The 23,749-nt window shown below is 41.9% G+C and overlaps 1 protein-coding gene across 3 annotated transcripts in view; it reads left to right on the forward strand.

Moving 5' to 3' along the window:
- bcl11ba (BAF chromatin remodeling complex subunit BCL11B a) overlaps positions 1 to 20,013 on the forward strand; it is a 46,876-nt gene extending 26,863 nt beyond the window's left edge. For all 3 annotated transcript variants that reach the window (XM_038729440.1, XM_038729441.1, XM_038729442.1), the window contains exon 3: positions 14,592 to 20,013. In XM_038729440.1, the coding sequence (XP_038585368.1) occupies positions 14,592 to 16,594 (2,003 nt within the window). In that variant the 3' untranslated portion in view covers positions 16,595 to 20,013. The remainder of the gene's footprint in view (positions 1 to 14,591) is intronic.
- Positions 20,014 to 23,749: the final 3,736 nt, after the last annotated feature.

Below are 23,749 nucleotides of genomic sequence, written 5' to 3' on the forward strand. Positions count from 1 at the left end.
AAAACTGCAATTTGTATTGAAAAAGCTTTGTACATGAAAAGCATGTTTTCATTTTACACAATATGCAAATTAACTGTGACGTTCCTGAAATAATAATAATCAGTTTTTTGTCAGATGACTTTAATTGCACAACTGATTACTGAAGAAATAAATTAACATTTTGCTACAATGGTTGTTTATTCGTGGGGTCCCCAGGGACCCCTGTCGGTAGCCCTAGCTGATAGGATGAGCTCCAACGTGCGGGTGCTTTCATATAGCATTCTTGGGCAGAAACTAGGGCTCACGAACCAAAACTGGGTCTAGGTTTCTTGGGTTGAAATACAGGCAAAGTTCCTGAGTTCCTAAAAAAAGTTCTTGCAGTGAAAAAGGGCTGTGAGAGGTGAACCCACAGACCAGTCAGGCTTTCTTTTGGAGCCAAAACACTCTGTTTTGAACTTAGGTCTAAGAGATGAGTTAAAAGCATTCTTTCCCACTCTCACTCATCATCATGTCTTACCCCACTTTCTGTTCACGTCGTTGTTGTCTTTGGCTGCTGCATGACCGCTGAGCTATGACTAGGAGGCTGTGCCGCGCTCTCTCCTCCCAGGCCTCTCAGAGAGTTGTGTTCTCACATGACAAAGAGGTTCATCCAGTTTTTCTAGATCCTCATTGTCCAACTTTTCTTTACTCTTCACTTCTTTTGGAGCCTTCACGTTTTTGCTCATTATGCTGCCTTATTGTTCAGACTTGCAGAGAAAACTAGAATGCTAGTGTGGCACAGCATGGTGTGGGGTGTTGCTGTGTGTTACACGAAGCATGCAGCATGCTCGGACTTGCATGTGCTGCAGATTTGGCCCATCTCGCATCATGTTGCAACATGTTCCAGCGAGTCGCAGGATGTGGCTGCATGTTGCCGTGAGTTACTGTTGCAGGATGTGGCGTGTGTTACAGTGGGCACGCCTTACCTGTAAACTGTTTCTGTAGCCTTCCTTAGATTTTGATATGTGTGATATAGAAGATGTTTTACTGACTTAATGTACAGTATGTATTACTTGTTTACTGACTGTGTGACAATGGAGCTGTTGTTTGGAATAGAAATAAAACCAGTGCATTTCTCCTTTAAGAGATGTGGCAGCCTTGCGAGACTATACTTCAGACTGTGTGTGTGTGTGTGTGTGTGTGTGTGTGTGTGTGTGTGTGTGTGTGATGGTATGAGGCTCAGCAAATGAAAACAGATTGGAGTGGTTATGGAAGCAGGCCTGCTTCCAGTTAGTGTGGAGACAGCAGGAGTACCAAGGAGCTTCTTTCCTTTCCTTTCTCCTCTGCTCTCCTCTACAAATAAAATATCATGACTGAGACTGAACGGGAGCAAAAGGAGAATAAACTGGACACAAACGAATACAAATGTATCACAATAGACTGCAAAGTTAGAAACCTGAAAAATATGGATGTGGTTTGGCTGTAGGTCAGTTAAGTCAGTGAGGTAGAAGAACACTATAGCCAACATGCTACTGTACTTTAGCTGTCAGCCAGTGTTGATGGAACATGCAGCTGTTAACTCTCACTCATGTTTGCTTCTCTACAAGGCCGATTTGCAGACAGCTGGGTAGAAAAGTGTTCGAGCTGTCTGTCTGTCTGTCTGACTGACTGACGATATAAAGTTGTAGGTGGGAAAATGCCTGTTTAATCTTACTCAGGATAGGTGGTGGAAAACAGACAACAACCCTACTCCTGCATGGACTCAAAAGGCAGACTGAAACGGGTCATTCTGTTGGAATGTTCACATGACACATATAAAGGAAGGTAGGAGAAAGGAAGGATGTCGATCAGTGATATGGTACTGATCACTAAGACAGTCTCCTCACTGTTTTTTTCTGGGTTTGAACACTGCAAGGGTTTTTTTTTCTTTCAGAAAAAATAAAAATAATAATAATAACTATCTTTAAATGTGAGTAGGCAAACTTGTGCTTGGGAAAAATTGCTGGGCAAATCAAAAGCTACTAAATGTGGTGAGATTGTTTTCTCAAGTGAAGGAATTTCTCTGTCAGACAGCACATGTAAAACCATCATGCAAGGTAATGACATAAACAAAATTTATATCTGAATAAACATGTGAAGACTTCTTTTGGTGACTGCTCAGTAATTTCATTAGGGTTGAGTATTTTTAAAATCATAGTTATGGCCACAAAAAATAATTCCCGTTTAATCCAACTTGGGTTTAATTTTTTGTAGTTTGGGTCATTATCCCTATTGGTAATAACAACCAAATCACACAGCTTTCCTGTACAGAGAGAGTGAGATTTTGGGTGCACTTTGGTTAAGATGACCTGGATATCGTTTACAACCTGTCTGATCATCTTACTATTTGTGTTTCTTGCAACACCAGACTTTGTTGTAGATATGCGACTGACTTTCCTGATCTCAAGAATTACTTTAATTATACGATGTAAATAAGGTGCTGGTTGAACTGACTTTAGGTGGGCTGCCCCTGCACTGTGTCTCTGCCTGCAGGTATATATCTCTGCAGTGGCTCTGCTGCCTTTCCAGAGCTCTGCAGTCATCCAGGCCTTATAAGGGCCTCCAGCAAGAGACCTGTCCCCTCATCCCTCCCTCCACCCCTTCATCCACGCCCTCCTCTAACCTCCATCTGGTCTGGATCTGCTCTCGTCCTCGACCTGCCCCCCCCCCCCCCACCCCCCGCTGCCTCCCCGCTCCTGCTTCTCGCTGCCATTTCTCTATAAACAAGTGGAGTCTGACCATAACACTCAGACCACAGGCTACACTCCTTCATTTTCAGCCCCTCTCCCTTCCCTGCTTCATCTCTTTTTCCACCTCAGCCAGCCGTTTCTTTCTACTTCTGTCTTCACAGGTGAAGTTAGTCAACTCAAATATGTCTCCTTTTATCCAGTCGTGTTGTAAGGAGGGAGATATTTAAATAGCTGCTAAAGGTTACATTTACAAGTAAAGATCTCCGCTTTGCTCGGAAAGTTGAAAAGGTGAAGCTGATCAGAGGGCATAATGTGGAATTCATAAATCTGGGATTACACTCAACTCCGCCTGGTTCACCGGTGGAGTGAGAGAGAGAGGTGCAGGAGCAGCAGAGAGAGAAAGAGAAAGAGAGACATCTTTTCTTCTTGACACCAGTGTCAGCCAGCGCTGTAATATGTCTTATTCAGACAGGAGGGGCACTGCTACATCATAGTCTGGGATGGGGCTCTGGCATGTGTGTGTGTGTGTGTTCCAGGAGACTCCCACTTGGCAATGTGCATTTTGGACGAGGTTTATATAAGGGGAGGGAAGGAGGGAAAGGATTTGGATGGGACAGGTGACAGGGACAGAGAGAAAGAGAGAGACAGAGAGAGAGGAGGATCCAAAAATGTGTTGGAGCGCCGTCCCGGTCAAATCAGGCTCATGGCAGAATTTCTCTATTGTGGCTCCTGAGACCAAGCCAACTCTTCACCTGACAAGATGTCAATGACTAAACCTCAGAAGACAAAAACACTTGGAGGCTCCACAGAGGAGCCGTCCTTGCAAGATACTGAACACTGACGATTTGCCTTAACACACCCAATAAGGGAGTGATCTTATCTTATACATTCTGCCATTGAAATAAATCACGATCAGGTTGCACAGGTCTTCTTCTATATGCTATGCTGTATCTATGAAATGGTCAGAATCTGTGATAAGTTGTGGTTTCTTTAAATAAATCATGTGACTTCCCACTATTACATTTATTAGACAATTACATATGACACTGCTAGCATTAGGGTTGGGGTTATATGCATTAAATAATGCAATATACTTTTGTAAGAATATACTAATACACTTCATTCCCTGTTTTTTCCTTTGCCCTTTTTTTGAAATACAAAGAAGTATATTCATGTTCATCAAACTAGCCATGGATAGACAGGGACCTGTGCATAGTTCATCGACAACACAGTTCAAGGAGCTGCATACATTCTTTGTATACACTGTACGTTGACTCTCCAACCTCCATCCACTAAATAAGACACCACTTCCTGCATTGGCACTGAACTCTGGCATCAGATTGCAAGTGTGTGATGTGGTTGGGCTGATTGTCAAGTGTCCCAAAACGGCATATTTTTTAACTTGTAATACGTCAGCTTTGACTTTCTTTCACACGGGACTCGGCCTTGATCTCCTGAGTTTACTTGACTCATACATCCACCCCACCACCCTTCTTACATGGACTTTGGTGCTCTTTATACTACGTCACCCGACTTCTTCTGCCATTAGAGGTCACGGCCTAACAACAAACGTAAATATGAGTTGTAATAAGCAGACCGCTTTCAGGCGATGACAGGCTGGAATAAACAGAGTTGCACAACTCCTTTGCATACTTGATTTGATTACACCTTATAAGCACTCGCTGAATAGCTAGAGTGTAATACAGTTAAATGTTTCCTTATTTTGCAAGAGACCCCTGAAGCCACAATTAAAGCCCCCTACACCTGAGCTTCACTGCCTCATCATCCACACGCACAGTAAGAGTGACATGTCCTGTGCATCCTGCATGGTGTGTGTCTTTGTGTATATCCAGGATTAGGGGGACCACAGGCACCAGAGGGTGTGTATGGGGGAGGACGTTACCCCTACAGAGCCCCTTCCTGCTACCACACCCCTCTCACACACACAAAGACACACATTCGCATGGATGTATACACACACACTCCCCAGGTGCAGTGGTGCGGGCCAGTGTATGGGATTAGCTGGTGTGCTCTGGCACTCTCTTCTGGTAATCCCTCTAATTTGTTAACAGGGCACACACACACACACACACACACACACACACACACACACACTTACTGCTGCAGTTTGTTTTGGATTGCATCTCAACTCCTACTTTCGACTACAGCATTAAGGACTACTTGTTTCTTGTCATGTCGTGTGAGAGACGGAGTTCCTCTCTTCCTCTTCCCCCTCCTCCTCCTCTTCCTGCTGCTCCTCCAGTCCCCTAATGAGCTAAATTCATTCTAATTTGGCTATGATCAGCTAAGCTTTCCTTTAAAATTCACAACACAAGAATGCCAAAGCCCCCTCCCTTCCTACCTCCCTCCCCTCCTTGTCTTGCCATGGCTGTCAGGGCTTGTATGTACACACACACACTACCACACACACACACACACACACACCTTGCACAATGATAATCCTTTGTTGGCTGGATAACATGCAGAGAAGATGGGGTAATGCTAAAGTTCAGTTCATGCTGGGATGAAAGAAGGTTGCGTAGACTCTGAAAGAGAAAGAGTAAAGGACAGAGAGTTACAGAGAGAGGGAAAATAAAAATAAATGCAGCTCATGTTGATTCTTTAGATGCTAGCTGTTAACTTTTTTTTATCTGGGTTAGTCCTGTTGAGATCAACCGGCTCTGCAGGATACCAACACTCACTTTGTTTCCACACAACTGTCAAGTCAGTTTCACGAAAACTTTTGTGGGGCTGCTAAAATGAAAATGGGAGTTTAGCTGGTGTCCGCTTCAGCTGCACCGAAAGGAATTCTGGGAAAAAAAATGTCTCAGAGTCGTCCTGCAGGGACGAGCAGGGATTGTACCTATGGACAGATATTTCTGGCCTTGCTGCAGACCTGTGAACTGACGCTCACATTCCTTTTAGTGGATTGAGTAGGTCTGGCTCATTGACGACTCATTTTCTGGTTGGAAAACCAACAGAGGCAACAAGGTCTAGGTGAGATTAAGAATGAGCATGTTATCGTCCTGTTCCAGAGTTGGAAAGATGATGACTGAAAGATGGCTCAGGTGCTGCAAGCAACCACTCCCGCAGTTTATCGGATACGACAGTCACTACTATTTATCTTTATATTAGCTTGTGTAGGCCGGTGCAATTTTTCGTTAAATTTTTTCCCTCTGAGCTTTAATCTCTTCCGTCTAATGTCTACACTGTTTGACCCTTTTCATCCTGCTGTTGTTACAGCTAATGTTTGGATCAGCTGAGGCAACTCGACTAGCCTCCCCCGTCGAGCTTGAATGAGCTTAAATACTGACATTTGGTCTTTTTTTTTTGACATGATTATGTCACAAGTTATGTTAAACTGAAAGTTTTGTAATTTATACTTTTACAAATGAAAAATGTAAATGCTCTTACCTTAAGAACAATGAAGTTTTGGGTTCACTTTGGCAATTCACAATTAGTGTGAATATGAGGGAGACTTGTACTTTTCAGTTCAGTGGTGTAAAGACCACATGCCACTTTTCCTTTTCTCAGATTGTGTATTTTCCACAAAACAATCCCTGCTTTAAATTTTTAAAAGATTTTCAAAACCAAATATTGAATTTTCCATTCAGATTTTCACTTTCGACAACATAACTCACACATACACAAAAAACCCTAACCTTGGATGGGAACCCGGCTCATGGCATGTAGACTGACAGCAACAGCCTGTATAGCAGCAAGAGTTTGGGGTTTGCCTCTTGTCTTTGTCCAACAGCATCTGCGGCGAGCTGAGCTCAGAGATGACTCAGTTTCCCCAGAAGGAGGTTTTAGTCTGGCCGACCGGAGCTTCGGGAGCTGTGAAGTAGCTGTAGTGAATCACAGACGCAGCAGATAAAGCCTATCCTGACTCTGCTGTCAGAGGAAAAGTGCGAGATTTCATTTCCGTACAGTTAGGGCGATTTAATTAAAGCTGCCGCTGTGTGGTCCTGTAGTGATTTTAGTCGCAAGCTATTAAAGCCAATTTAAAAAGTCTGTTGGATGACGTTAAAACCCTGCTCTCAAACCACTTCATTCAAAACTAACAGACTACTTAAAGAATACTGGGAAGTCGGCGCCAAATGAGCTCTGCTTTTTGAAATGATCTCATTAGGAGGAGACACACGCACCCAATGAACACTTCGAAACTCTCCACAAGCAAGAAAGAAAAACACGGCTCTAGTTCCTACTACAGCAAGGATATATGTACAGTGTAGACACAGGGAATGTGTGTCTGTGTCTGCAGAGATGGAAACACACACAGGCACACACACATCTGATTTGCATGTAATTGTTGCCGCGCTATGTGATAGTGATAAACAACGCATTAGCCATGCAAGGTGAGGAATCGTGCCTGGGTGCATGTGTGTATGTGTGTGTATCTTGGAGGGGGTGGAGGGGGAGATCATACACATGTTAATGATGCTGCTGTCTTAATAATGCAAAAAAAAAAAAAAAAAAAAAATTGTCAGGAAACTTTTTACAAGCACGACGAAAGGCCAAGAGGGGAACACACACACAGCCACTGTACCCTTGGCTCATGTCAGCTTTGTTCTGTATGTAAATGCCTCAGCTCTGACATTGGCCCCCTTACATCAAGACCCGCTCCTCTGCTGCACTTCCTGTATGCAAACCAGACCTAATCCACTTTTGATTGGACCGAGGGAGCGGGGGCTACTGTACAGCACGGTGTTCTTAAGCCCTCTTGATTGAGAGATCAAGGTGGAGGGACACAGGAGGAGGAGAGTACAGTACTACACTAACCAGAAGGAGGAAATGAAATGCTTACTGGGGAAAATAACTTTATAGTCTCAAGGTTACCAGTCAAACTGGGAACCTGGACACCTCTCTGTATGTCCCGAGGAGGTTAAACTCTTGTATTTTACACAAAAAAGCAAGGATTTGAGAAAAGTTAGCTAAAGAAGAATGTAATTTTGTCATTCAGAAATATATATTTTTACTCTTCTTTCCTTTCTTCTTACTTCAACTCTATCTTGCAACACCTTGGGGGGTCCAACCCGGGCCTGGTTTCCACTTTACTGAGTGGTTTGTAATCATTTCTATATGAGGCTAAAGCTTGTGTGTTAACAGTGACTGTACGTGACAGCGAGGCTAATGAAATCCTACACTTACATAGAGATGCTCAGAAAAGAGAAACAGAAAAGCAGCCAGGATATTTGTTGAGTGGAGGAGCTTTTAATAGTTGCTTAACTTTCACCCTAGTGTTTTGTTGTCAAGGGTGTTTGTGCACCATATGCAGGGTCATAATTCACTTATCATTTATTGGCTTTCAGCAAAATTAAATCATGGTGATATCATCTTGTGTTTTTATATTGTTGTTGTACACCTTTCTGTTGTCTAAATTGAAGATTTCGAGCCAGTTGTAATTAACTGAATAGTTTTTGAAAAGTTTTATGAATGAAGAGTTTAGCCTCCTGTTTAGCCCCATATCCTTTCTCTTTTTTCTTAGGTAGAACACTACCTGGCCTGAATTGGCTCTGTAAATGAACCTTGAGTTAAGTTTATTATCTCATAGATATACGGACAAGAAGGTATCTCAACCCTTGAAGTTAGGTCCAAGTTTCTCACTGTGCTTTAACGTGAAGTGAAAAAAGTCACTTGAATGTATTCGTAGGTTTTGAGTTTTACTCAATTACACATCAGTGTAATCATCTTCCATGACGTTCACATTAAAGTTTGTCTGTATGATTAAAAAAAGTGAATTCAAACAGGAAGAGCAGAGTTTAAGAAGATCCAAAACATAAAGAAGAGTGGATTTGTAAATTGAATGTAAAAGCATCCATGTAAGTGGAGTTAAAGATGTTTAACCCTGCTCTGGCTCGTCACAGTCCACTCTCTCAGTGTTTGTCTTCTCCCCGCCGGCCACAGAGAAAAATTATGTAATAATCTGACAGTGCTCTTCCGACACTCGCTACATTAATCGCACACTCTGCGTCGTTCTGGGCTTCCTCCGTAATTGTACAGATTTGACTCCCCCTCTCCTCCTCTCTCTGTCTCTCTCTTCCTCCCTCCCTCATCTGTAATAGCTGTGATTTAATTTAGCTATTTAACCTGTAATTCCAGCAATATTTATTGAGGAGCGAGGGGGAGAAAATTGGGCCATTAGCCGCCCCAGATGAATACACTGAGATGAAAATGAACGCCGCTAACTGCCAGTTGACCTTCGCACCGATTTCTAGCCGTTCCCTCTCTTCCCTTTTTTATTAGCCACAGCCACAGTAATTATGGCAAATTGAATCATAGTGAAAACTGGAATCAGTCAGTAATGAGAGTTTTATACTGTGTGAAACCGAACCAGGAAGGAGGAATGCACAGGACAGAATACCTGGAAGCAAGTGCTACTGAAGGATGGAGAGATGGATAGAGGGTTGGAAGCCAGTGTATTCGTCACTGCATATAGTTTCTCCCCCATATGGCAGTTCCCGGAGGATACACACACACTATAACGTGTCTCAATAGAAAACATCCAGAGATGAATGTCTGCATGAAGCCCCCCCCTCACACACACAAATCAGTCATACAGTTACAGTTACACACACATTATCACATTTTCTGTTTAGTTATGACACAATTTCTGAATGTGTGTGTTAATAAATGGATCAGCCCTTCTTAAGAAATGTGGAAAAAAGAATACAACTTTTCTTATACACGACAGTACACATTTTCATCTTCTCTCAGACTTGACCAAACAGGTTGTGCTGCCAGAGTGTTTAAGTGTGTGTGTGTGTGTGTGTGTGTGTGTGTGTGTGTGTGTGAACCCGAGCCAAACAAAACACAGGCATGGGGCCAGACTGCACTTCAACTGATAGAGAGAGAAAGGCTTTTTAAGCACCAGAGACAGAGAGAGAACTATATGTAGAATAATGATCTTAAGCCACTTTATTTTGTCTATTTTTGTTCTTTTCCTGATGATTTTGTTGCTTGGATGAAAATCCAAACCTTGTGAGCACGGTTCTGTGTGTCATCTCAAATTGTGCAGTTCTACAATGGATTTGTGTGATTTATATAAATTGTAAAACTGTAAAAATGAACGTTCTGATATTTGTAGTATTTCCATTAAAATAAGATGCTAGGAAAAAGTTAGCCTACTATATTGTGTTATAGTGCTGAAATTTAAAAACTTAACACATGGTAATAAATTAAAAATATATTAATGAGTAGAGGCATATTCAATTCCATTACCATATCAAAATAATGCTCACAGCTGCTCACAAATGTGCTTTGTTTCCACTAATCATTGAGGCCACAGGCTAAACTCTGGACTGAATATTAGATTCCCATGTCAGCACCAGATAGCAATAAATAGCAAACAATTTTAAATTGAACATAATTTCATAGAATGGCACTTTACTGCATAAACAGCACCTTAAATTACATAATCCCTGTCTGCTAACTGTGGTGTCTTTTATAATATGTTGTTGAAAATTGTGGCATCTCTTAAATTGTGTTGTATCGTATCTAATTTCAATGTTTAGCTGTGATGTGTGTGAGCACATTGTACTGTGATGACCTGACGGGGGACTACAGATGTAAAATAGCCTTTGGCCTAATTCTGGGATATTTACATTGCTGAAAAGCTTAGATGTCCATTAATATGCACTGTCCCTTTTGAATAAATAAAAATAAATAAATAAAATTAGCTCTAGCACAGAAAACACACTAGTTGGTCTGTGTTTTAACAAAAACTGTATCAACAATGTTTTAAGTCTATATGATACAGAAGAATATAAACCAATGTATCTGACTAAAGATTGTAGCAACATTGTAGCTAATTTTATCTCAATACCCTTAGAGTAAAAACTTACAGGTTTATTTTCACACTTTTGGCAGAAGTTACAACCTATTTCACGTCAGCTCTATAGTCTACATTATGCCAAAAATGTTTTGAAATATTTAAGCAGTGGAAGCTTTTCAAAACTGTAATGTTTAGCTGTGCTAGCTAACTGGCAGATGTGTGTTGCATTAGCATTGCTTCCTTCCTGTTCTTCTTTGTGTGCTGTCTTCCTATTTGTCCATAAAGCCTGAAATATGACGCAACGTTTCTTTTTTGCTTGTGTATCCTTTCTGCTTCATATCCAAATCATCCACTCGCATTCTCAGTAGAGCTTAGGAGTTAGCAGCACCTTAAATGTAACACCATACTGGCAAGGTGTACCGGGGCATTTCAAAAAAACCCACAGATATCATTAGTGCTTTATCGTCTATGAAAAGTCAAAATGTCTGCTGTGAAAACGGTCTACACAGTGCCATGGAAGACAGAATACAATGCTAAATGTAATCAATTTGGTAAACATGAATTAGTCTCATGCATGTTGCATTTGACTGAGCGCGTTGCATGAAGAGGGGATTTTGACAATTCAGAGAAGATCTCATGAACAGGACACAAAAAACTTTTCCCGCTAGCAGGTCGAAATGTTTGCTAGTTAGCATGGTAGCATTAATTTTACAGATGGACCTATGCTTTGGTAAGGCAGCTAACATAAAGCCAGTGACAACATGGTAAATAAAGGAACCTAATGCAATATACAGTAAGCAAAGGACATTTTACATGGAAGTACTAAATTCTATGTAGTCATTTGATTACACTCATTAAAACTATAGTATATCTGTAATGCCAGGAACACGCCGGCTACCTGCTTCCCATTTAAACCAGTTGGGCTATTTGGACAGTGTGCGGCCAGTTCATGTCTGATTAATATACTGATAATCTACAATAAACAATATAAATGATATATATGAAAGAAATTATCTGATACTGATAAATGATACATTTTGCATCCCATGCTTGCCAATCCTTTTGATTTCTCTTTCCCTCTCCCCACTGATCAAAATCTGCCCATCCACTATAATTATTAGAAACAGTATAACTGCTGCTTGTTGTTGTGTTTTTTAGATGACGTACTTATTCTGCATATAACAGAGGAGCATAATCGCCTCTTGACCGGTGCTTCTATTGTGAACAGCCAGGCTACGGCTCATGCAAGAATTGACCTATGGCGGCTGTTTGTGGCGTTGTGCCTCCTGTGTGACCCCGGCGTAAGGGAGAGAATTAATATTTCTACAGAGAGAAAGCTGGATGTCAGAAACAGAAAGTGAAGTGATATAACCTTTACAGATTTGTTGAGAGCCCCTTCCCCCCTCTCACACTCCCACACACGCACTGCTAGCAGTTACTGTAAATAAACATACAGTAAATTCCCAATTCAAACTGTGTGTGTGTGTGTCTGTGTGTGCGTGTAACTAAGAAACACAGGGAGAGAGGGAAGAAAGGAAGAAAGTATCTATGCAGATGCCAAGGAGGGAGTGTGTCTTCTCATTCAGTCCACACACACTCACACACACACACACACTCCATAAAACATGGGTCTCCGCATTCTACCAAATCAAGTGATGAGCAGCTCCCTCTCTCTCTCTGGTTTTTCATATGGAAATAGGAAATAATGGGGTGATTAAATAGAGTCGTATATTAAAGTACAGCTGACATTAGAATTAGCATAATGTGCTCTCGCCTCGGGCTGCATACTTTATTTGCCATCTGCGTTGGACTCCCTTCCCCTGGGAGGGCGCACGCACACACACACACACACACACACACACACACACACACACCAAACAAAAACCACGACCCACTCCTTCCACTGCGGCCGAAGAGAAATGGCGTTTCAGTGCAGAAACACACAGTAGCTCACTCTTCCTTTCACATTCACACACACCACACACCCCCCTCTGCTCTTAATGGTTGGGCAGAAATGAGCATCGGCCACCCCCCCCCCCAACCACGACTTCTGTCGGCAGTCAAGAAGTTAGGCTGAAAGACAGAAGATAGAGGGAGGATCTGCTCTTTCTCTCTCTGTCTGTCTGTGTGTCTGTCTCTCTTTCTCTCTCCAGTTTTTACTCACGGATCAACGGGAGAGAGAGGAGTGTTTGGAGTGCTCAGGGTCTTAAGATACAGCAGTAAAACAGTTTGTGTGTGTGAGAGCTTAGAGAGAGAACGGTGGACACAAAAGCTGAGGCATGGGGAGCTGTTTCATTGTATGTGTATGTGTGTGAGTGTGTGTTTGTGTGTGTGTGTGTGTGTGAATGTGCTGTCCACTATAATTAAGTCAAAAGGCTTTACAGGACTGTGGAGGTTAACAGCTGTTCCGCCTCTCGCCTGTCCTCCTTAACACACACACACACACACACACACACACACACACACACACACTCACACACACTCGCATGAGCAAGCTAGAGAAGGAGAGAGGCGTTTCCATGAGAAGAGGTTATGTGTTTAAGTTTCATGTCAGATAGTGAGAAATTAAATAATTATTTAATTAAAAATGAAAAATTGTTAATACATTTTTTCTGCAGATTTAAAAAAATACGTGCAATATCACCGATCGTTGTTGTATTTGTCACAGGTAAATCATTGGGCTTTTAACATGCATTTTAACAGAATTATTTTGTAACAAACATCATTGAAGGGTGTGGCAAAATTCATGGGATTTAAATATTCTACATATATCCTTAATAAATATACAATTTATTGATTTGGGGGGGGGGGGGGGGGGGTGCATCATGAATGCATTCATTGTATTTTTTTAGGATTTGCATTGCTACATAGACATTTATTTTAAGAAAAATGAATACTTAGATGTGTGCATGAACTAAAAAAACTTAAGACAAAGAAATTAAATACAATTTTCTCCCTATAGTAGTGCATTCACAAAATCTATAAATACAACAATTAAAACGATATTAGTATATAGCATACATGTCTAGATTTATATATATATATGTGTGTGTGTGTATTTGCCATAAACAGTCAGGACACACAACCACACACACACACACACACACACACACACACATAGGTGAAACAATTACAGCAGCATGTGTTTCCACTAGCATCTGAAAGTAGTGTACTAGGTCAAGACAGCCAGCTTTCATTTAATAAATACAAGAGCGAGAACAAGAGCACAATTACTATTATCTGCGTGTGTGGGTGCAGGGGTGTCTGTGTGTAATCCCCGGAGGAGTGCCCCTCAGCCTGTTTAGTGTCCTTTAGTCGTGGATCTGGTTTGACTGTGCTAAAAAGTCCCCTTAGAATTGCGGGAATCAGTGTATATGTGCATGTGTATTATATAAAAAAGGGATTATTCTGTTTTCTAACCAACATTATGAAGTATTGAAGTCTGTGACATGTTTAGTCAGACTAGGCCATAACACAGATATATTTCTTTTTTGATTTCTATTAACTTCATAAAAATCATATATGCAATCAACATTAATTTGTCTCCTCCTGCCTGATTTAAAGAAAAAAAATGACTCCCCAGAAGAGCTGAGACCTTTATATGCTGGCGTGTGATTTGTCTTCCTTGTACATCTCCCATCTTTACCAATATGAGTTTGGCATCTCTAACTCTGTGAACAACAGAGTCTCTCTGTTTCTACTATCATGCTTAATGTACACGTAAACCCAGATGCAGACGCCCAGTCACATGCTGTAATAATTCACCACTTTGTATTGGAAGCTTCCCTCTGTACCAAGTGAGAGATTGAGCACCTATTAAAACATGCATCCAGTGTGGACCAGTCCAGTGTGACTGTGAAAATGCACTTGTCAAAAGAGATAAGTATGTAGCATTTATGTGACAACATGATGAGCCAAGGTCTTTCCAGCTAGTGGGAATATTAGGCAGGATATAAAGCATACACACTTATCACATCTCAATGTCTGCCAAAAAAAAATTGTTTCCGACAATTTTAATCATTGATGAAGTAAATTTTACTTCGACCTAATAAGGTCTTAAAAAGGAATGTAGTATAAATGAGTTGGTTCTCAGCTGAAATATTGAATGTATTTTTTTCTCTGTGTTGCAGGTGGCAGGGATGAGCCTTCCAGCTACATATGTACCACATGTAAGCAGCCCTTCCCCAGCGCCTGGTTCCTGCTGCAGCATGTCCAGAACACCCATGGCATTCGCATATACCTGGAGTCCAATCCATCCAGCACAGCCCTCACCCCACGCCTCACTATGCCTCCACCCATGGGCAACGACTCCATCCCCCAGTCCCCCCTCACCAACTTTCTCGGGGACAACAACCCCTTCCACCTCCTGAGGATGACGGGCCCCCTGCTCCGGGAGCCTCCCCCGGGTTTTGGGGAGAACCGCCTCCCCAACACACCTCCATTCATCAGTCCACCTCCCCGGCACCACCTGGACCCCCATCGTCTGGAACGCCTTAGCGCAGAGGAAATGGGCCTCATCTCCCAGCACCCCAGTGCCTTTGAGAGGGTGATGCGGCTAACGCCCATGGCCATGGAGTCCCAGTCCATGGACTTTTCCCGGCGGTTACGTGAGTTGGCAGGGAATACCAACAGCACCACCCCACCATTGTCACCCAGCAGGGCCAACCCTATGCACCGACTACTAAACCCAAACCCCTTCCAGCCTGGGCCAAAATCACCCTTTCTGAGCACCCCACCTTTACCGCCGATGCCCCCAAACAGTACCACCCCTCCCCAGACACAGAACAAGATCAAGTCCTGTGAGTTCTGCGGTAAGACCTTCAAGTTCCAGAGCAACTTGGTAGTGCATCGGCGCAGCCATACTGGAGAAAAACCATACAAGTGCCAGCTGTGTGACCACGCCTGCTCTCAGGCGAGCAAGCTGAAGCGCCACATGAAGACCCACATGCACAAGGCTGGATCCCTGACGGGGCGCTCAGATGATGGACTGTCCACCACTAGCTCCCCAGAGCCTGGCACTAGTGATGTGACAGGTGAGGGCATGAAGAATCGTGATGGCGACTTCCAAGGGGAAGGCAATGAGGAGGAAGAAGAGGAGGAGGAAGAAGAAGAACTTGAGAATGAGAGTCGACCAGAATCCAATTTCAGCATGGAGTCTGAGTTCTACCGGAACAGGGAGAATGGCTCTAAACCTCCTTCAGAGGAGAAGTCATCATTCGCCCTTGAGAAGATGGTAGAAGGTGGGGGGCTCAACTCTATACAGCAGTACAATAATTTGATAGTTGACAATCGTAAAAGGATGCCCTTCTCCAAGAGGTGCTCGGATGGCCAGCGGGACACTGGGGATGAGGACTCAGTGGCTGGGGAGATGGACCACCACCAGCAGGAAGAGAGAACAACCATTAATGGCCGGAATTGTGGCTCCGGTGACTCTTTCTCAGGCCTGTTTCCCCGTAAACCCACCCCCATCACCAGCCCCACCCTGTCCAACTCATCAAATAAGAGGATCAAGATTGAGAAGGACTTGGACATTCCCCCAGCACCCCACATCCCTTCTGAGAATGTCTACTCCCAGTGGTTGGTGGGCTATGCTGCCTCACGCCACTTCATCAAAGACCCTTTCCTAGGCTTCACTGACTCCAGACAATCGCCCTTCGCCACCTCTTCTGAGCACTCGTCTGAGAATGGCAGCCTGCGGTTCTCAACGCCTCCGGGTGACCTGCTGGATGGCGGCCTGTCAGGCCGCAGTGGCACCGCTAGTGGAGGCAGCACACCTCATCTGGGTGGAGGCCCAGGTCCAGGCCGACCCAGCTCCAAGGACAGCAGGAGGTGCGACACCTGTGAATTCTGCGGCAAGGTGTTTAAAAACTGTAGCAACCTGACGGTGCACCGGCGCAGTCACACTGGGGAGAGGCCCTACAAGTGTGAGCTGTGCAACTATGCCTGCGCCCAGAGCTCCAAGCTCACACGCCACATGAAGACACATGGCCAGCTGGGTAAGGAGGTCTACCGCTGTGACATTTGCCAAATGCCCTTCAGCGTGTACAGCACTCTGGAGAAACATATGAAAAAGTGGCATGGAGAACATTTGATGACCAATGAGGTCAAAATTGAACAAGCAGAGAGAACCTAAACCAGGTTCTCTGTTTCCATACTCTTTGCCACACTTTGACTTAAAAAATAAACAAAAGGGGGTAGCTGGATACTCTTTTTCTGAAATTTTAATTTTTGGTTAATTTTATGTTTGTAAGAAACTGCCAAACTGAGAAAAAAGGTGAAAACAGAGATCTTACCACCAATTGAAGCTGTCTAAACTGCCTCATTTGGGGTTCCTTTTTAAACAATCAGTCAGTTCAGTTATAACATATGTGGAGCCTTTAACTGTGCAATAATTTCTGTATTTATTGGATTTTGTATTTTGGCATGTGCAGGTACATTTTTATTTAGGCATTTAAAAGAAAACTTGTTTTGTTTTGATTTTGCGTTACTCTGTTCTTTAAAAACCCACATGATATCCTGAGAGTTTTTTAGAAGGCAAATGTCCATTTTAAGTAATCTTTTTTGGCCGCTGCTTATAGGAAATTGTATATTAAGCTAAAAGTGTGATTTCTTGAAGAGAAGCTAAATCTTCTATTTGAAAGTGGCGTTAACTGAGAATGCTAGAATTAGTCTATTTTGTGTGATGACGATACGCGGACAACAATCCTTTGGCATTGTAGCATGAACGGACTCTAAAACATGTCAATATAATTGGATATGTAGCACTGAGTGTCATATTTGACAGTAAATCTAAAATCAAAGAGGATCCCAAGGTTCATAAACCCTGTCTCCTCCTGAGAACATCTTTACCAGCCAGAAGAAACAGATTCTAGATAAGGCAGCTGCTGACCGGTACATAGTACCAAGCCCTGACAACGCTATGACAACCACCCCTCATTCCTTCTGCCCCCCCACCCCACCCCCAGCATCACTTACTACCATCTTTCCTACGTTAGTGCATCCACGTATTATATTTTGCATGACACCATATGATCTAGGCTATATTATTTATTAGCAGTAAAGTGAGCATGAAGCCATGCAAGATGAGTATGCATAGAGATACACAGAAGAACGAAGACAAGAGAGTGAGCACAGGGACATCTCAGGGTGAGCTATACTACTTTTCTTTATTTACCCATTCATTCCTATGTTGAAATACTTAGGGACACTTGTGTCCACTCACTGCCCCTCTACCAGGCTAATGTCAAAACGTTATCCTTATTTCAAAGTGATTATTCACATTTACATCTGTCACTGCTTCCAATTAATTAGTTTAGAGCGGGTTACATGTATGTGCATACATGGCAGATGCCACTACTTTAACTAGATTTCTTCAGAAAAATTAAATTCTCTGATCTTATTGTCGAAATTTATAAAAACCAACATCCCTATGCATTTTTTTGTGCTAAATTATCTTACAAAATGTATAGTGAATTTTGGCTTGTATTGTTAGAGTGATTCTATAATTGTATAATCTGATCAATGAAGGCACCTTTCCAGGAATAGGAATCAAGTTTCACTGTGTGTTTTTTGTAGGAGAGGAAAAATATATGAGTGTGTGTTGAAATAGTCAGACTAATAGTAAGAGAAGCAGCATCAGTTTGCTCCATGCCCCTTTGTTTTTTTAAATATCATAACCCCAGCTTTTGTTAGTCCTCATCCACCTTCATTGTAGCACTTTGTTATTTTTAAATACACACATAGAGCTGGACAGAAAAAGTACTGAAGGGTCTAGAGCTTGGGATCTCCTGACGCTGAAGTGCCCAGGCTTGTTAAGCGAGACTTTCACAATGCTGGCACTATAAAATAAAAAAAAACAAAAAAAACAAACATATAATTTATTTGGGACAGTTTTTGTACTGCCATACAATTTGACATGAGTGTGCCTTGAATAATGATCTTCCTGTTTATTGTCTCAGAAAAATGCAACACTTTTTATGAAGCATCGAATTGAACAAGAAAAAAATAAGTAAAATTGTGTTAAAATGAACGTGTAATTTGACATTTCAACAGAATAATTTAAATTAATACAAATGAACCAATGCTGAGTTTAGGTTTAGGAGTACCCAGCACAATATCAGTGTGTCTGTGTGTGTATATATGTATGCATATGTACATATAAAGGCACGAACATATATATAGATATATATCAAATTCCTCACCCATAAGGACAAGAGTCTGTCCCTCAACAGAAAATTCCAGGAGTGGACAAAAGCCACACAAAAAGTCAAGGAAGAGACTCGACAAAAATCAGGAAATGCAGAAACTAAAAAAAGAATTTAGTGCACTCTGTCTTAAAACAAGTTTACAGTATTGAAACAAGTACAAGGGTAAAATAATAATAATTTGTGTGTATGTGTGTTTTAAACAAGTATTTTCTTTTCCAGGTTTGCTTCTAAAGTTTCTCTGAATGCCGTAGTGGCGATGTGTATATTGTTTCTTTTCTTTTTCTTTTTTCTTATTTTTGGTGACGGGGTTTTAATATATATAAATACATATGAATATATTACATTTTTCTTGTTTACTGTAAAAGTATACCAGTATTTGTAATATTGGAGAATGCCTGGGCATTTTACAAAAATAGAAAAAAGGTTGTTTTTTATTTTTTATTTTGCAGTCCAATTTAAATTGTGGGTCTCTTAAACTGTTTTTGTCACTGTAACTGTAAAAGTCTTAAGTTTTAGTAACTTTTATTCTGCCTTGGGTGTAATGAAATAAAAAATAAACAAATTAAAAAATGACTGAGCTGTAACAAACTTGGATTTGGTGGTGGGGTGGCTGCTGGGGTGGGGGTAGGTGAATGGGTGCTCCATTAGCAGATGGAGGTTTTCTCCCTTAGAAATGACGGAACATTGGTACTGCTTTTCAGGAAAAACACACTGAGAATCCTGACTTGTATCTATTTTTCTTCTTCTGGAATGGATTATTCTTCATGGATGGTGTGAAATACATGTGTAGGCACTTGCTGTCTTTCCTAAGGAGCTTGTCTTTTTTAACTTGTAGGCTATGTGCATCCTTTTGTGAATAGGGTACTCTGAGTACCTCGGGACGTCTTGCTCTTACATCGGGTGCAGGGGGAGGGTGACTTCATATCCAATGACAAGACACAACTCACAGGCTGCCACAATCTATTTTTCCTCTCATGAGGCAGGATAACTAACCTGATGAATTTGTACTGTTGTAATGAACCATGCTGTACAGAAGGTGATCAAAAGGTTGTATGACGGCCTTTTAGTGACAAAAACACAAGTCGATGCTTTGTTTATCGCTCTATTGGTTGTACATAGTTTTCTATGACTACGCTGTTTTCATTTTCTTTGACTTTGTTTTTTCCTTTTATTTGTCTGTGATTTCTAACTGGCACTGGCAGTGACTTCCTGTGTCTGGGGGTGGGGTTGGGGGGTTATTTTGTTTGACCTTTGTGACCTCCATGTCAGTTTTCAGGCACATGCCTCCCCCGTTGATATTTCTCGGCATGAGAACAGAGCACAAATACAAGCTGTTACAATTCTACATCCTCTGCTTGTTTGTCTCATTTTGTTCTTTGAGCTGGTCTGACAGATAGAGACCCCGGAAACACACTGATCAACATAAACCATAAAGATATTATCTTATCCTATCTTAAATTCTGCTAAGGGTTTCGGAGTCCTGCAGACATTGGCTACATATTGACTACACACACACTTACTGCTGCTGACACTGAACACACAACCCACAACCATATCAAAACCAATCAAAGAAGTGCTGAGATGAGGAAGAAGAAAACAACCTGACTTTTACCCAGCAGTACTCTAAATGGCATTCCATCAATGCTTTTTAAAACCTACAGCAAATGGTTGGTGCTTAGATTAAACCATGAAAGTTTCCCATCAGCTGCACCTCTCTGAACGTCTGAAGTTGCATTTCATCATTTTCGTATGACAACAGACTTTTATTTATTTATGGTCAGCCACTTCCTGATACTTTTCTATTTTCATTGGCTGTCCTAACAGGTTCTTCCACTCAAAAGTAATAAATTCTATCTTCCATATTGACAGCAGTTTGTATTCAAAAATCAAAATCAAAATCAAAATCAGCTTTGGGATGACATGGAGATAATGTCATATTTTATATGTCATAATGTAATGCAGAGGGTAGGGGCCGGGGCTGGCGCTGGGAGCGGGGCTTTTTTTGGAGTAGGGATGTGATGCTGTTTGTTATGTCATTATATTTACATATATGGCCTGAATCATCTAGGCTGTGGCTTGTGTTCTCTGTGATGTCACTGAGATGTGGCCAGTGGGCGCCATTGGCTGGTTACAGTAAACATGGCATTCAGACTCCTGCTGTCTAGTTTTTTTTTTTTTGTGACAAAATGATGGTGCAGTAGCAGCACATGGAAAGCACATATGAAATAAACACTGAAGTCCACAGCAAAAGAGTCCACTGAATAACTCAACACATCACAAGTTACCATTATCCTGTTAATAACAATTAATAATAATTTTTAGCCATCACTGAGAAAAAAAAACACAAAAAGTGACTGAATTCCTCTATAAGTCTCATAAGGAAACCCTTACACTCCAGCTCATTTGCCAGATGCTTTTGACTTGTTTAAACCAGGCAAAGTGTTCTTCAACACATCACAACTTACTGTTAGCCTCTTTAACAAGATACTTTTGTTTACATATTTGTATCACTATCAGTATATTTTAATTCCATTTGAGCCTCTATAATTAAATCTGAAACCTCACTGACAGTCGTGTTATCTTCCAGTTTATCTTGACCAGTGTAAAATGTTGAATCTCTCCCTCAATCAGAGGGGATTAATATTTTTCAATGACAACAATGAATCGGTAACTAGTAATAACTACATAGTTATCACGATTATTTTGCCATATTCAGCCATCGTATGACTTTTCAATTAAAAGGGGTGGTGATGGGGCAGTGGCACATGCCTTTGATGTGAGAGATCCGGGTTCAATTCCCCACTGTGACACATCCACCACTGAGCAAGACACTTTCCCCTATACTCACTTAGACCCCTATAGTTGCTCCGGAGGCTTGCGACCTCCGACATATACAGCAATTGTAAGTCGCTTTGCATAAAAGCGTCAGCTAAATGAGTAAATGTAATGTAAAAGCAAGACAACACAGACAAGAAGATATCAAATTATCTCACAAGCTCTGCGGTTCTATGACTTTGACTCACAGCATTTACAGTGAAAATACAAAAATCAACACTGAAGGCAGCTCAGTCTCTTAGATAATGATTCTTCGCATCATTGAATTTCACTGTCTTCTTCTAAGACACACTGAGGCAAAACGGCTAAAATGAGGTCACTACCTCTCTCATCACCTGCTTCAACATCTCACATTTTTCTCTCTCATTTTGATTTAATTTCATCTTTCCATTTCCACAGTGGAGGAGGGGGAAAAAAAGAAATCCAGACCCACAATTAGTCCGAGGGAGGCAGGAGTGCGGAGTAGGACGGACCGGGGCGAGTTGTGATTTGGCTCGAGTTTCAAGGCAAATGGGTAATTAAGGCTTTTCCCCGGCCGGCCTGCACTTTGAAGTCCCCTACAGGGGGGATTATCCCAGCCAAGAGAAAGAAAGTGAGAGCAAAGTAATGAGACCCAATAAGAGAGAAAGCAAGGAGTGAAGGCTCGCTGCAAAAAAAATAAGAGATAGATTTTAAAGAGATTTAAAATAGCTAAAATGATGAATCATGTACAGATGTGTATGGAGGGTAAAACAACACCCCAAAACAAATCTCAGAGGTTTGAAATACATAATAAAGCAGAGATGTTAATATTAGTCAATTGACAAACACTATTTTGATAATGTATTGATGAAGTCATTTATTTTTCCCAAAAATTCCCTGCGAACAGCTTCAGATTTGGTTCCAGTGTTTGCTGGTTTTCTTAGTCTTCCATAATAATACATCTCTTTGGGTTTTTGGGCTGTTGGTCGGACAAAACAGGACATTAGAAGATGTCACCTTGGACGCTGAGATGGACATTTCTTTACTATTTTCTAAAATTTTTTAGACTGAACGATTAATCAAGATAATAATCAGCAAATTAATTAATGACAAAAGTATTGGTTGGGTGCAGCCCCAGTTCATTTCCTTTGGATCGCACTAATGCTCAGTATTATGTTATCATAAAAGATCACCCTTTGTGATGACAGAGTTGCAATCATTTAATTTTAATTAAGGATGCGTCTTTGTTCATTTGATTCCTAGAGTCACTCCACACTGCTGCAGCAGAACTGCAGACTGCATCGTGACAAGGACGACAGTGTCCTCCTCCCTGCCACCGCTTCCTCATTATTAGCCCTGCAACCTGGGTTTCTTTCCACTACCTTAAACGTGTGGTGTGTGTGTGTGCGCGCGTGTGGGTTGGATTAAGTCAGACAGACACCTCTGGTTATTCAGAGGTATGGAATTATTTCAAGACCCTGACTGGCTGTCAGCGCTCGCTGCGCCTCCTCCCCTCCTCATTAAAAAAAGAAGCAACTTCAAATGACTTAAGCCGCTGGTCGTCAGCGCCAAAGCCACACTGTTGACAGGTACAGTAGGGTCTTAAGCCTTCAAGATCAACGCAGCTATTCTCACTGACAAAATCCCCCTGCGGGGCTCCTCCCCGACTGCATGGCAGAGGAATGAAGGAGGGAGGCGGAGGGGGTTTGGAGGAGAAAGAGAGAAGGGGTCAGATGAGGAGGTGTCACAATGTCAGGAGGTAAAGCTAGGAGGGGAGGGACAGAAGGGCTGGGCATTTAATTATGGCAGAGGTTTCACGGCCAATCCGGGAGGAGTCCCTCGACGTGGCTGGTAATTATTAACATTATCATTCACCAGCCTCGTCCCTGTCCAATTGATTGGCATGCCTGTTTCATGGCTCTTTCCAAAAACGCAGCTATCACGCTCCTCGGTCTCTGCCTCACTTGTCAATTTCCCCCAGCAAATGAATCCTCATCAGACTTTTACTGGGCTCAATTTGATCCCCGAGTGCAGCGCTGCACACAAACAAGAGGAAGAACTGACACTGCCTCCTCTTCAGATCCTAAATAAAGGAATACAAGGTAGATGATTGTTAGCTAAATGCTCCATACATGTAGTGACTTGACTCAACCCTTTGTTTCCCTTTGGATCTGCACATTGTTCCCCCCACAAAGCCTCGTATTGCCGTTCCTCAAATAAAAACATCTCGGCGACAAAGCAGAAGCCATCGATTTATTTCACAATCGCAGCCATTTAGACAATTA

The sequence above is a fragment of the Micropterus salmoides genome, unplaced genomic scaffold, assembly GCF_014851395.1.
Source record: "Micropterus salmoides isolate LMB-PRFRI ecotype aquatic unplaced genomic scaffold, ASM1485139v1 Ms_hic_scaffold_19, whole genome shotgun sequence".
Lineage (NCBI taxonomy): Eukaryota > Metazoa > Chordata > Actinopteri > Centrarchiformes > Centrarchidae > Micropterus > Micropterus salmoides.